The following is a 15,349-nucleotide window of genomic DNA, read 5'->3' as shown; positions in this document are numbered from 1 at the left end:
CGTATATTTCATACTGAGTTTGGTGGTTTCCTAATACATGTATTGTTGGATTAGCTTGTATATTATTAGAATATGGTTTAGAGTATATTTCATACTGTGTTTGGTGGTTTCCTAATACATGTATTATATTGGATTAGCTTGTACATTATTATAATATGGTATAGAATATATTTCATACTGAGTTTGGTGGTTTCATATAAGACATCTCGGAGAGAACAACTCACAAAATAATGGAACTTAGAGAAGACATAAAATTATATAAAAACGAATACGTTAACTCATATAACATATTTAAACAATCACAAATCACTCAACAAAATATATAATCACAGATTAGGTTAATTCATGTTTATATGTTGTTGTTTTTCAGATCTGGGCACAGGACAGGTAAAACTTTCGGCGCCTGTTCTGTGAAAGTGGGATTTCGCGGGGCACTCCTGTTTTTCCCCCATCCAAATCTAAGGCATTGGATCTTTAGATCCCAGCCAAGGAAACACTTATGCTCTGCCCTGAATCGGGTCGTTTGACGTTGATATCTGCTTGTTGGGTTCCGGCCTGACCAACTTCTCCGGTGCCACCTTCGTTTCGCTCCCCATTTTCTCACCCGTTATTTTTATATTACCCCACCGCATTTCATCACCTTAAACAAATAAAAGTTAAATATTGTCAAAATTTCAAGTGAAATTAAATAATCTTTCATGTGAGGGAACAAAGAGGAACCACAATGTTCCTGACCACCCCTGTTGGAAAGAGAATTCTTCAGACTTCTCTCTCTTTAAACCAAACCCCTGCCAAGTTCGTTTGCGTTTGCGAGTAATTTAACTTCACACATAATTGACTAGTGGCAAGGAAAGAGAATATTGTGTCTCTTCTACGTGCTTCCCATGTCTTTGATTGAAAACATATATTATAAATACTGATAGGGCTTTATTTGATGTTCACAATTGTTGTTTATTTCACAAAGTTAAGAATTGCGTTTCTTTCTATTTCATGTGTTTTTTGCTCCTTCCTGTCTAAGTAACTTATTATTAAAAGAGTCTACTTACGTGTCAGAAGTTTCTGATATATTTTTGAACTTTTCAAACACCTTTGTAAACTCTTGTCTTCAATTGACAAGAAAAACAAATGTGCGTGTTATTCTTGGTATGAACATACTACCGCACGAAAGGCAATTCATAGTACGAAGGTTTTATTGTTAATATATATATTTATCGTACAGATGTTGTTTAAAAATAACTTATCGCTGTTGCTACATGTGGTACTTACATGTCTGTTTTGATTGATAAAACAGTAATATTGTTTAACGTTTCTTATCAGTGTTATATTTATCTGTCATAAAATATTCATGTTTAACATATGAGTGAAATACATATTGAAACCATTTTAACTTCGTTCCAAATTATTTATCCAATATTTCGCAGATTTATGTATTAGATAATTCCTAATCGAAACTCTTGAGAATTAGTTATCGTGTTGAATAAACATTTAAAACTTTCATAAAATACAACAGTACGTACCACCAACTCTTTAACCGTGTAATGGGATTTCACAGTCATGCTAAAATCACACCCAGCATTCATAAATTAGAAGAGAAATTATCTGTGAACTTGTCCTTAGACTAAATAATTGTTTCCATAACATGGACCGCCAGTGTTAATGACTCATTTATTTAATTATAAAGTGACCCAAATGAATCACTGACTTATACCCCAGGTTTGTGATAGAACTTACACATGTTATGTCTTCCATTCACTCAGACGAAACTAAGGGTCATCTTAAAGTTTCAATGTATGAACTTACGGGAATGTTGGATAAAATGAACAGAAAAGTCAAAGTTCCTTTACAATGTGTGATACATCAATATAACGAACAAACTGGACTTTGTATCAATGTATGAAGCTTTAAAGCAATATGATAAAGCAATATTGCTAATTCAAGAAATGTCCTTCCTTTATTCAACAACACACAATCTTCTCACATTTTGAAATTGTTGCAATTAATTTTGTTACTTATACTTGTCAAGGATGCCGGAATGTTAACGTACACTAGAGGACAGTCACGAAATGTGAAACATTTTCTGACAGTCAAGAAAACGCTTAAAAATATTAATCAATATTTAAAACAACACCAAGTATTGTATTGTACAAACAAAATTTAAACTGAATTGTTTGTTGTTTAGAAAATAGTAAGTCATACACTTAACAAGAATATTTCAGATAATATTCAGAATACGCATCATACAAATGCTAAAAATTATTAACAGCGTAATGTTAGGAATTTAAAACAAAAACTATTACCTTATCATTTCAACTGATAAAATTAACCGATTCATGTTAAAACTTAATAAAAATTGTTATCAGTAAAATTTTGGGAGGTGGGGAAAGGAGCAAAGATATTCAAACTCAGCAGCTGAATTTTTGGGGCAGATCGTACTCTCCAGTTCCGACGTCTATGTTTATCTTTGTCCTGTGCTGAGCCAATGGTTAACGATCTTGAATACAGAAAGCAAGTTTTTAAAAGCAGATTAATTCTGTAGCTGAGCTCAGAAAATTTGTTTTCCCTTTTTACTATAAGCACAATAATGCTAATTTAAATTTATTTTCACTATTATAGAAACTTAGACTTTGTTTTTCTTACCTTTCAAAAGATAAAATGTATTAAATATACATGTTTCATTACTGGCATTTAATGTTAAAATATCTGCTTTAGGAATAACAAGAAAGACAAGGATTTATAACGTCATCACCGGTTACTCCAAAACTTAAACTGTATTACACATAAAGAGTGTTTACAGGACACATAAGGTAATTCATATGGTTCTCAACAGAACAAAACTGAATATTTATATAATTTAATATTGCTCTATATTAGATGTTAGTCTTTTCACGGAAATATATAAAAGCTGTAATATGTATAACGTGCTCTAACAGAGTGAAGCTTCTACAAGGAATGAAAGTGTTAAAGAACAGATGTGAGACACGTGATATTATTATATGAATGGAAGTCTCATAATTTAAAAAGATCACTCTATTATTGGTTAGTAGGAAACACGGTTCGTCGAATCGATAGAAGAGACTTGCAATGGTTGGTGGAGATGCTCTAACTATTAAATTTATGTTAACTAGAAATTAATTTAAACTATTGGCTGAAAAATGTTGAATAAATGATATAAAAAGGGTTTTCTAAACTGAGATTTTCATGAAAACAGTAATATTGTCAACATGAAAGTTCTGCTTGTAACTCTTGTTGTCCTCGTAAGCCTGGCGATGGCGAAAGGCGACACCATAGAAGTTGGCGTGCAACTGATGTCTAGTAAGTTCACGTTCAATATTTATTACTAAATAAGATATTAATTAATATTACTTGAATAAATAGTATGTTTGTTGTATTTTTCCATCAGAAAAACAAAGCAACAGAAACTGAAATAGAATATTATTGAAGTAAACTTCCTTATGTGCACAAGAACACTACGATACATATGAAAATACAAAATTTGTCTCCTTAATGACGTCACAATTTCCAATAACTCCAAGGATTCGATTCAGATTAAAAATACTTCCACAGAATATTTTAACTGTATTATACATGGACTTTTGGAATAATTTCATTAAAGTTGTACACTTCTATTTACGTCTAAACTAACCATTTTTCTTTAATTTAGTACGATTTTTTGAAACAATGTGTTATTTTGTGATTGACAGATATTCCCTTCAGTGTGAAGACTTCTTGATTCTTGATATACGAATGGTGCTTAAAATTTTATTCATATTGAGGGCAAGTTTGACGCAATAAAATTTAATGTTAATAATGAAAATTTATAACGACGGTATTCAAATATGTTAGGAAAGTATTTAACGATATTTCTGTACTTGAACATCGTGAAAATTATTCATAAATTGTTTCAAATGTGTATTAAAAGAACCAGAAAAAAAGCATAATTTAAAATTGCTGAAATAAAATTTAGAACAGTTATATCGTTCTTAAGATATGAATTTAGGTTTACTGTTAAATGTCACAAAAAATGTAGAATGTGATATTAACGTTGATGCAACAGAAAGTGTTTTTAATCTCAAGCTTCCAGATGCAGTTGAGACTTGTAAAAAAAATGTAGTTTCTGCAGACAAATTGAACTAATTTTGGAGTGAAATCTGTGATGAAGGACAAGAAGCGAATATGCAGGTGATGATTAAATATTATTAAATTATTGTTTAATGTCTACTTGCGTAATAAAATTTATTTCAATACGTTGTACGAAAAAGTTTAGTTGGAAACATATCTGTAGAGTTCATAATATAATTATTATATTTTGTAAATCAAAAAGTCCTTTAAATCTTTTTTATATTAAGACTTCTCTGTAATACGTGTAAAATGGAACCTCTCATATCTTATAAAAATTTTACAGTCACTATTGTTTTTCAGATTTTGTGAAGTCAGTTTTCGAAAGTTCTATTTAAGCTTAATTATTTATCTGATCATATTTAACTATTAATTTCATTAATGATATTTGCAACATCGGAGAAATATGGTATTTGAAGGGAACTATTAATTTAGTTAAAGATAGATATAATGGTAGGAAACTTCGATTAAGCATAGGCACAAAAAGGTAGAACTATGATGTTACAATATAACTATTAATTTAGTTAAAGATAGATATAATGGTAGGAAACTTCGATTAAACACAGGCACAAAAAGGTAGAACTATGATGTTACAATATAACTATTAATTTTGTAAAATGTAGACAGAACTATAATATTAAAAACTCTTGAAATATGTTCTGCGGGACTCCATTTTTATGCATTCATAATTCCACTTACTTATGTGTGAAATGAACCAAATGGTTGAAGTTGCAGTAAACTACTGAAGAATGAGTTATGTGATATATGTGGTATATAAAATTTACTTTAAGGCTTTAGACAAATACAATATACAATTATGAAAGCTTTTCCTGTTATAAAACATTTCATAACATTAAATCTTATTTATCTATTTTTGCAGCAATTCAAAAACTGTATCGCTGACAAGTTTGAAACGACTGGAGAGAATCCAGAATCTTTACTCACTGGAATAATTAAGAAATGCATCTGAAGACGTAAGTTAATACGGTTAATATGTACCAATATTTTAGAAACAAATTAAACAACTACCACTGACTAGGACATCTTTTGTGCCAAAAAGGATATAAACATTATTATTTTTAATAACATCAAAAAGGGTTTACTTTCAAATAACCTAACGCGTTGCATAACGAGCGGTTGGAGCTTTTTGTAACTATTTACATATCATGAACATAAATTTAACTAACGTATATCAGGTGTTCAAAAGAATATTATGAACATTTTCTTTAATTAATCTATTTAATGTTGTTTTCATATTTAGTTTATTTTCGTAGTGTAGAAAGTTAAAAATAAAAGTATACTTTTATTTTCCAGATTTTTAATGTTATGAAATTATATGGCTATATTTTAATATTTCTACTTTAGATTTTAGTTTTACCAGGCTATTTTTAAAATCAAGACAACAAAACACGTTTTAAAATTTACATTTCCTTACATAATCTGGTAAAGTACTCCCCAGTTAAAATACCATGACTAAATGACACAGTTAACTCTCGTTATAAGGCTTCAGTTACACTACATTTTAGGATAGTAATTCTGAAATAATTAATTTTATATGTTTGATGTACACCAAAGAAACACATGTTGTATTTATCCCTATACACTTATAACTATATATATATATATGTATAGCAACACTTTGCATTAAGGAATGAAATACATCATTGGAGAAATTTTAAACACATGTATCAAATCTAAACCAACCAATATAATGAAACACAAATATCTGAAATAAAATAACATTTTGTTTAATTCAACAACGAAAACAGTGTCATATAAGAAACAGTTTTAAACTTTTTTATTTCATGGCTACCAAACTAAGGTGCATACGTTTATATTGTCGAAATATTAAAAAATAAATGATATAGTTTATTTTTTAAAATTGGTTAGAATTTTGTTATTTTCCCCATATATAGTGTTAATTATTTTGACTGATATATTTCATGAAATGGATTTGTTTTTGTTTTGATTGAATTCACTTTAGAATTTAATTATTTTAATGTTTATAATTACAGCTTAGACGGATTACTTAACAGCTGATGCGGACCAATATTTACATATTACCTACAATGTAATAATCATAATCTGTTGTGGTTTCCTTCTTTTCGGTATTTGTTTAACTGTCTAATACTTTTATCCAGAAAATAAAACTTTATAAAGCAATAAAAGTGTTGAATTCTAAGTTGTGTTGGAGTAAAGACCACAGTATGATATTGTTATCTCAGTTAAATACATGTTGTGGTTTCTTCGGCACCTGGCTACGAGGATAAGAACTCACTGTTGATTGTTTTAAATTAAAAATATATTGTTTATTACATTTACACAAAATGTTTTACTAAGAAAAACTGTCTTGAATTTCGAGTTTTAAAAGTGAAAATGTATTTTAGAAACGTTTTAAAACCAAAAACAGATCTTCGCTATAATGGTCACGTTTGTTATTAAAGAACTTGTTTGTTTGTTGTTAAGTGCAAGGCTAAATAATGAAATATCTGCGACCTCACCACCAAAAGTATAAAAACCTGATATTTAGTACCTTTAAAGTTGTTTGAACTTGATTACAAATCTGGAATGACAGATATTAAACCATTGACAGCTAATGCGCCATATAGGGTGCAGACGTCTCTGACAGTTGATTTCAAGTGTGTTGTATACCGTGTACAACTCGCAAAAAATTTGGCACGCAGGTAAAGCAATCACGGCCAAAGAATGAAGCCTAAAAAGTAATTCCTGACTTATTAACGCGAAAAACAAAGTCTGGAATGTTGAATGTTTATTCGTAATAATGTTATAAGCGAGCAGATGTATATATATAAAAACTGAAACGAACAAAATTATAGCTTTACGAATAAAACTTATATTGAAGTTCAGAAAGAATAAAAGAAAAATGTCCACTCCTAGTACAGCGGTATGTTTTCGGATTTCCAATGCAAAATCAGCGGATCGATTCTTCTCGGTCAGCTCCGCATATATCCCGATGTGGCTATGTTATTAGAAAACACAATGAGAAAGAAAAAAAAAACACGTTAAAAACATGTATAAGTAAACTATACAATATGTACAACTTAAACTCAATGTAAGACGTGAAATTTTTCTTTTGTATACGCACATTGTGTCACCTTCTTAACATTGACCGTGAAAATAAATACTCATGATCTCGGTCTTGTGCTGAAAACTAAGCTCACTTTTTTCGTACATGTTATTTAATAAAACTGTTTACATTTCAAACTATAGAAATGTAAATTTCTTTAAAACGTCTATTCTTAGATTTTCTATCTTGGGAAAATAATGCAACATAACTATAAACTTTTATTTACTTTCTGATTTCTCATGTACAAAATTTTTATAAATACAGAACATTAGAATAATCATATCTCAATTATTTAAAAAAGATTGTAACAAAAAGTGAGAAAGAAAACACAGTGACAATTATTAAAATTATCTTACTCTTATCTTTACATGAACAACTTAAATAACTGGTTGTAAACTATTTCTTTGTGTTAAAATAAAATATTTTTATTCACATCCATTATTCCCTTCACCGTTTGTCCCAGCCGTGGGGGCGTTATAATGTGACGGTCAATCCCACTATTCGTTGGTAAAATAGTAGCCCAAGAGTTGGCGGTGGGTGGTGATGACTAGCTGCCTTCCCTCTAGTCTTACACTACTAAATTAGGGACGGCTAGCACAGATAGCCCTCGAGTAGCTTTGTGCGAAATTCAAAAACAAACAAAAACAATTAATGGTTTAAATCAATAGATGGCAGCAATGCACACGTGTTATTTCCGTTTACCGTATGATACAACGTTCAAATGAAACTTACTATCCCTTTCGTATGAGTAAGCAACCTCACTCATGATACAGATGTAGTTAATTTTTTCAGTTTGAACTCCTATATTATTGCGAATTGTCCCCAACAGTTGGTCAGGTTAATACCCAAGAATAAAATGAATTTATACAAGTTTGGGCTGTTTTATATATTTATATATTTTTTTATGACGGATGCAGAAGTTTTCATCTCTCATGGAAATAATATATTATACAGAAAAGCCAAATTTGTGACACTGGCATTTAATATTCTAAACAATCAATGAAACAAAAATTCGAATTATATTCTCATGTGAAAACTTCACCAGCACAGAAAATGCTGTTCAGACACTTTGTTGTGAATATAATAATCTTATATTTGAAGATGAACTTTCTAATATACTAAAAATTAGGAAATTAGTATAAAATATATTGGGCATATTTGACTTGCAAGTAATTATGGAACATAATTTGGGAGTAAAAACAAACATCCTGTGAGATACGCGAAAGTGATTTACATTACAGTCGCAAATCTCGAGAAACTACTCACTTCTAAACATTTTTATATAACTTTAGTATAAATACATGTAAATCTTGATTCATATGTTGTTTTATTCAGATAAATGAAAATGTGCAAATCCGTGTTTATATTGAAAATAAGTTAATTTCTAAATTTCATTATCCAGGTCACAAAAGCAAAGTTTGAAGGGAATAATGGCCATTTTCTGTATTTTTCCAACATAAGCATTTAAGAAATAACACATACTATTCGGGTACAAAATTTGTGTTATATGTGGCTTAAATAGAGTTATTAAAATACGTGCTTTTTATATCCACAGAAATTGGCTAAAAACAATTAAATTTTCTTATCAAAGAACTCTTTATTAGCAATAAATGTTTCTGTAAAGGCTATTTTCACTTAACATTTTGAAGAACAGATCTTGCATATGATCTGAAGAATTACTATTATTTTACTTATATATAAATATACACTTTATTTTTCTTTATGTGTTGTATATAAGAGATCTGCTATAAAATTAGTGTAAGAAACAAACAGTGGCTAATTACTCAATAGCAAGAAAATATGAAATTTAAAAATAGACATAGAAGCAGTTTTCTTGTGGAAATATTGATGGACAAGTGTTAAAGTGAGATTTTTATTTGTTAAACACTCTGAAACTGTGGAATGCATCGAAGTTACTGTGATTGTTAACATTTTTTTCTTTCCCACGTCAACAAAATACAAAAAATGCTTTTTACTGATATATATTACATTGACTGTGAGAAGGAATAATTAAACTGAAAGGTGGACAGAACGTAGTAACCCATATTGTAACTTCACACTTAAAACAACAGCAACATTTTACAAACTATTGTTTTATGTGTTCTCTCTTTCTTTTATATTTAATTATTACTATATATATATATATATATATATATAGATATATGCTTCAGTGAAACTTTATTTTTTTAATGTACTGTGTTTCTCAAATTTATGTAGAAATCCAAGTTTATAAGTATTTTGTCTATTTTCCAAAAAAAAATGAATGTTTTAAATTAATACTTGTTTCTACGTGTTGTAATAAAAACTCTTTTATTAAAGGACATACACGAAGTAAGTCGTCGTGATATTAACCTGTTTAGCTTAGATATTAGTAATTTCGTTTATTTTGTAAATGAATATTCTTTGATTGTTTAGTTTTCCTTTTAAGAATTAAAAGCAAACTAGTATTAGAAGTTGTGTTTGTAACTCATCGATGTAGAGAATATTGTCAGTAGACGATTTGTTAATAAATATATAAATAATATACGATGAACAGAATGCAGCAGAGAGACAAAGTAAAATTAACCGCCCCAGGACGGAAAGGCTTAGCAGTTAATACAGACCTAGTGATTAATATGTTACACGAAAATTAATAGTCGAATTAAAAAAAAAATGATAGTTTATTTTACCAAAGATAATTCTACAGTAACTGAACTAGCCTCAGTGGACTTTCACAAATAAACAGACAATACCGAATTAAAATATGGAACAGACGAGTTTAAAAGCATAAAATGCAGTCGTGGTAACCCAACAATAAAGTAAGAAAAATATATACAATGGTACCTCGGTTCTCGAACTTAATCCGTTCCAGAAGGCTATTCGAAAACTGATTTGTTCGAAAACCGAATCAATTTTTCTCATAAGAAATACTGAAAATTAAATTAATCCGTTACAGATCTCGAAAAATTACACATTATAAAGCATTTTAAGTAAAAATATGGCTTAATTATACCTGTATAATAATATTTACAAACCACATTAAGTCAACCACAAAAACTATAAACACAATAAAAAACAATAATTGAAAATTTAACTGCACTTTACCTGTGCTGAGGAGAGCTGGCATAAGTGAAAGGTGGTGAGGAACGTGGAGAGTAGGAGGGTTATTATTGTTTGTAAGAGGAGTCACCTTCCATAAAAACGTAAGGTAACTCTCCTTCTGGGGTTCCTTCTCTTTTCGGTCTCGTTGCACCGCTACAACCTGCTTGAGACTCACTGGACCTATTTCTCACTAAAAACTTGTCTAATGAGGTTTTTTTTTGCCTGCATTTTAAAATATTTCTGAAGTAAGACATGGCATTGTAATTGAAAAAGTTTATGCTGCGATTTGCTACAGCTTTGTCAGGGTGAAATTTTTCCACAAAACTTTGTAACTCTTCTTATTTTCCACACATTTCCTTGATTAGTGAACTAGGAACATCCTCCCTTCCCTCCTCCTCATCTTGAGACACTCTCTCAGTTGCCTTCTGTTGCTGCTCCTCCTGAAGGTCTTAGAGTTCTTCCGTGGTGAACTCAGTGTTGGGGTCTTCCACCAACTCCTCCACATCATCATCACTCACATTCAAGCCCATACACTTGCCTAGTGAGACAATATTCTCGACAACAGACTCAGCCTCAAAGCCTTCAGAGTCTCTATCTGTTAGTGAGTCTGGCCACAATTTTTTCCAGGCTGAGTTCATGGTCCTCAAAGACACTTCCCTCCAGGCTTTGTCTATGATCCTTGAGCAATAGTGAATATTAAAGGGATTGTTCCAGAACTCTCTGAGGGTGAACTCTGTGTCAGAGGTTGCTTCAAAACACCTTTGGAACAGTGCTTTGGTGTAGAGTTTTTTAAAGATCGATATGACCTGCTGGACCATGGGCTGAAATGATAGGAGTTTGTGTTAGGGAACAAGAGCTTTACCGTAATGAAACTGCACTCCTCCACCAACCCGTTCTCCAAGCCTGCTGGATGAGCAGGTGCATTGTTCATCACAAGAAGGGCCTTAAGGTAATTCTTTACACTTGGGGCATATACTTCATGGACCCACTCCATAAAAAAATGTCTGGTTACCCATGCTTCACTATTAGACCTCCACATGACATTTAGTTTACTTTTCAGGACGTTATTTTTCTTTAAAACCCTCGGGTTCTCAGAATGGTACACAAGGAAAGGCTTATGTTTTAAGTCTCCACTTGCATTACTACATAACAATAGAGTTAGCCTCCTTTATTGGCTAGTGTCCTAGCAGTGACTTCTTCTCCTTGGTAATGTAGGTCCTCTTTGTGATTTTCTTCCAAAAGAGGCCTATTTCATCACAGTTGAACACTTGTTGGGGAATATAACCCTCAGCTTCTACATAGTCCTTAAATTCTCTAACATATTTATCAGCAGCGTCATTGTTAGAACTGGCACCCTCCCCATGTCTCACCACATTATGTATGCCACTTCACTTTCTAAATTTTTCAAACAACCTCCTACTAACCTTAAAGACATCACTTGTATCAACACTCGTTCCAGGGGTGTTTATCAAGAGGTCAGCATGCCACTGCTTTGCCTTCTCACAAATGATGGTTTCAGAAACCATTGTACTGTCGCCAGGTAACTGTTTTTCGTTTACCCAAACCAACAACAGTGTTTCTACCTCTTCCATTGTTTGTGATCTTTGTTTCGTAAGCACTTTCACTCCTTTTGCAACATCAGCTCCTTTGATGACCTCTTTATTTTTCAATATGGTGCAGACTGTAGACTTCGCCATTCCAAACTGTGTTACAAGGTCAGACACGCAAACACTACTTTCATAAACGCTATAAGATCTTTTTTCACTTATATTGTGGCTCTAAGTACTTTTCGTTTTGGTTTGCTGCTTTTATTATTCTTCTTTGACCCAATGGTGGCTTATTTAATCAGAATATTTAGAAGAAAAACAAAAAGAAAAACGAGAAAGTTCACAGCAGATTTTAGCGGGGATGTGGACTGAGCGACAGGTGCAGGTAAAATGTTTCGGATAAGCTTGGCGTGGGCCAAAAATGGTCGAAGGGTCGTTCGGGACAAAAGTCGGGTTATTTCGGGGGTTCGTTCCACGACAGCTTGGTTCGGGAAACGAGTTTATGTTCGACAACCGAGGCAATTAGAAGGTTCAACTGGTGGACCTTCGCTACAAGGTCATCCTCTGCTACACCATTGTTCGCTGCCATTCCTACGAGTGCTTGCTTGTTCAGAAATGTGGAGTGTTTGGGGTTCAATGCAGTTGCACCCATCAGAACACTGCAGGCATTAGAGGAGAATCTTCTATTCAGCTCGTTGAGCATCCTGTCTATGATAGCGTAAAAAGTGTGTCTTCTGGCATCTGGTGTTGATTCATCTCTTTGGCCAGTACTAGATGTGATTATTAATTCGTCCAGGTGTCTGTGGGCAGATCGCTGTCCACCTTGACGCACCGTCTCAGTGCGTATTCCCACTTTCTTACATAATTCTCAGCAGACTCTTCCAAGTCTTTCCAACTGCTTCAGTTCTCATTTCTGAGAGACCAGAGATGACAGATTGTACTAGGTCCTCTGCAGAGGCCATCTGCAGGTCAGGTGACTGGAGGTAGTCTGATAGCTGTTTTGTCATTAGCAGTAGTTTTTCTATGACCGCTAGACTGGTTACGAACTGCTGATCTAGGAGGATTGACAGGCCCTTTGATTCAGTGGCTCTATGGACATTTTTCCCCTTCATAGATATCCACAAACTTCTCTGCATCGCTTGTCACTTCAGCTGCCTGTAAGAAAAGTTTCTCATGTCTGAAGCTTCTCAAGACATACTTGCACAACAGTAGTGGTAACAACCACACCAGCAACCTTGGTGTAAAATCAGTAAACTCCAGGAGGACAAAACAACTCGATATTGATACTATTATAGACACATTTGCTGCCAACCACCAGAACAGGCGCATTGTTTTGAAGTTATATTGACTATAAACACAACATGATGAAAGATAGTTAGCCTGATAGTGGCCTTACTTTTACTCAGAGTGTATAAACTTCACGTGGGATAATTCGTTTCTGCTACGTAAACTATGTCTTTATGTTATATTTCTTTTGATTTGTAGCTTTACTCTTGATGGTATATTAAATGTTCAATCTAAGCTGATCTTGATTTTATTTATTATTATGTATTACCTTGAGTGGAATTTAGGTGAGCTTCCTCTTTTACATATACGCATATTTTCATAAACAGATTATTTTTAATGTGTAATAATGAATTATTAATCGGAGTCTGAGTTTCCAATGAAAACGGCATTGAGAACGCAGTTCAAAATAGCACACATTTCTGAAATGTATCTTGGTACTTACATTATTATAATTTAACATCTATACTTCATATTGATGACATTGTAGGAAGCCCCTCCACAGTTTTCGTTATTCCCCCAACGAAAATATCCTGGAGCCTTCACTGAGTCCATAAGAAAATCGATGAAAAGTTGTACAGTGCTGAATGAGGTGATCTGCTCACAACAAGAGCAGAACTTCGATTTTTATCGTTAAAATTCCTTAGACTCACCGCTAAACCACAAAGAGCATCGATAACAGTTTGTGAGAGGAGACATTATTGAAATGTAATAAATATAATACATGTTTGTATCTAATATGATTGTTTTCTAAATGTGCTGTTGGTGACATCGTTTATAATTAACATGTGATCTTGTTGATAATAACGATATGATCGATAATACTTTAAATTTCTTTCAGCGTTTTACTTTTTATGGCTGTATACATTGTTTCAAGTTGATCCACACTCAGTTTTGTATCCTATTCTGGAACTTATGTTAGGAATTTGGTTAATGTTTGAACCTGAGGTAGAAGTATTTAATCCTCATTTAATTTCAGTTATCATGTCTTTCATCAGTACTTTTAAACCGAACATATTTCATGAGTGAATGTACCATTTGTTTCTTTATCACAACAATAGCCCACATATGTTACCATAGCATGCATAGTTTGTTGAGTTTTCCTGCCAGATGTGACACGCAGATGTTGTGTGTTTGAAGTACTGTTCAAATGAAGTACAATTCCAACAAAAAGTCGTGGATTACATAATACCTGTTTTAACTGTCTTTTTTTCTTTTTTGTTAACCAACATCGCTTTGAATCCAGAACGTTTTATTACGAATTGTAACATTCGTTGACACCGACTTTAATAGTTAAAATTTTCTGTTGGTTATATATTATTTTCAGTAATCACATACAGTAAGATGAATTATACAGCGTGACTTAGTGATCAGTTGAGAAGCGAACAATTTAGAACAAGTGAAACATGAGAAAATGATTGTTTGTTGTATGTATTGATGAGTTGCGGCCTACTCTACATGTGATTATATCTGTGAGGTCAAGGAAGTCGTTGGTTTTGACCTAGCTGACTTTTTTACAAGTAAAAAGTAAGAAGCGCAAGAATGTAAACAGTTGTATCTTCTAATGATAGGTCAGTTGATATCCCGAGGTTTTAGGTACGTGAATATCGCAAATGGTTCAAAATAAACGCGAAATTACGTGTTAAGTTTATTTTCCAAATTTATAGTCACAAATTTAACTTTTTAGACATCACTGTTGACACTTTTACATCTACATTTATTACCAGCGTACATTACAAACCCACTTACAGCTATTCCTGTCCACATTTTAATTATTTCCATCCCTCTGAGTACAAACATGTTGTCCCCCGTTAGTACAGCGGTAAGTCTACGGATTTATAACGTTAAAATCAGAAGTTCGATTACCCTCGATGGACTCAGTAGATAGCACGATGTGGCTTTGCTATAAGAAAACACAAACACACACAAAACGTGTAATTTCCTTGGGTCAATTCCGACGTCTGAGACTTCTCAGTTTCGACGTAGTTTGTAGATTTCACACAATATATTTGTAACTGTTGTCGAGTGATGCAATCATGCTCGCAAAACCAACATATAAGATTTTATAATATTCTTTCACAACTGTTGTAGCAAATGTAACTTTTTTATAATAATTGTAATTTAAAAAAAATATTATTATACTATTTCTGGTTTTTATGTCGTAAATAATTGGATAAATATTTTTTTGCGAATTTTGATTTACAATTCTGATTTAGGATCTTTTGTAGAAAAG

General features: G+C 32.3%; 2 protein-coding genes across 2 annotated transcripts in view; both read left to right on the top strand.

The window, feature by feature from the left end:
- The window catches only part of LOC143225348 (uncharacterized), a 97,874-nt gene extending 91,691 nt beyond the window's left edge, over window positions 1–6,183 (top strand). The window contains exon 5 of the mRNA XM_076454574.1: window positions 6,132–6,183. The gene's annotated coding sequence lies outside the window, so the exon portion shown is untranslated. The remainder of the gene's footprint in view (window positions 1–6,131) is intronic.
- The window catches only part of LOC143225346 (uncharacterized), a 38,939-nt gene continuing 26,788 nt past the window's right edge, over window positions 3,199–15,349 (top strand). The window contains exon 1 of the mRNA XM_076454570.1: window positions 3,199–3,312. Coding sequence (XP_076310685.1) covers window positions 3,222–3,312 — 91 coding nt within the window. The 5' untranslated portion in view covers window positions 3,199–3,221. The remainder of the gene's footprint in view (window positions 3,313–15,349) is intronic.

Source organism: Tachypleus tridentatus, chromosome 9, assembly GCF_004210375.1.
Source record: "Tachypleus tridentatus isolate NWPU-2018 chromosome 9, ASM421037v1, whole genome shotgun sequence".
Taxonomy (NCBI): domain Eukaryota; kingdom Metazoa; phylum Arthropoda; class Merostomata; order Xiphosura; family Limulidae; genus Tachypleus; species Tachypleus tridentatus.
The sequence above is the reverse complement of the archived record's forward strand: the minus strand, read 5'-3'. Positions and strand labels throughout refer to the sequence as shown.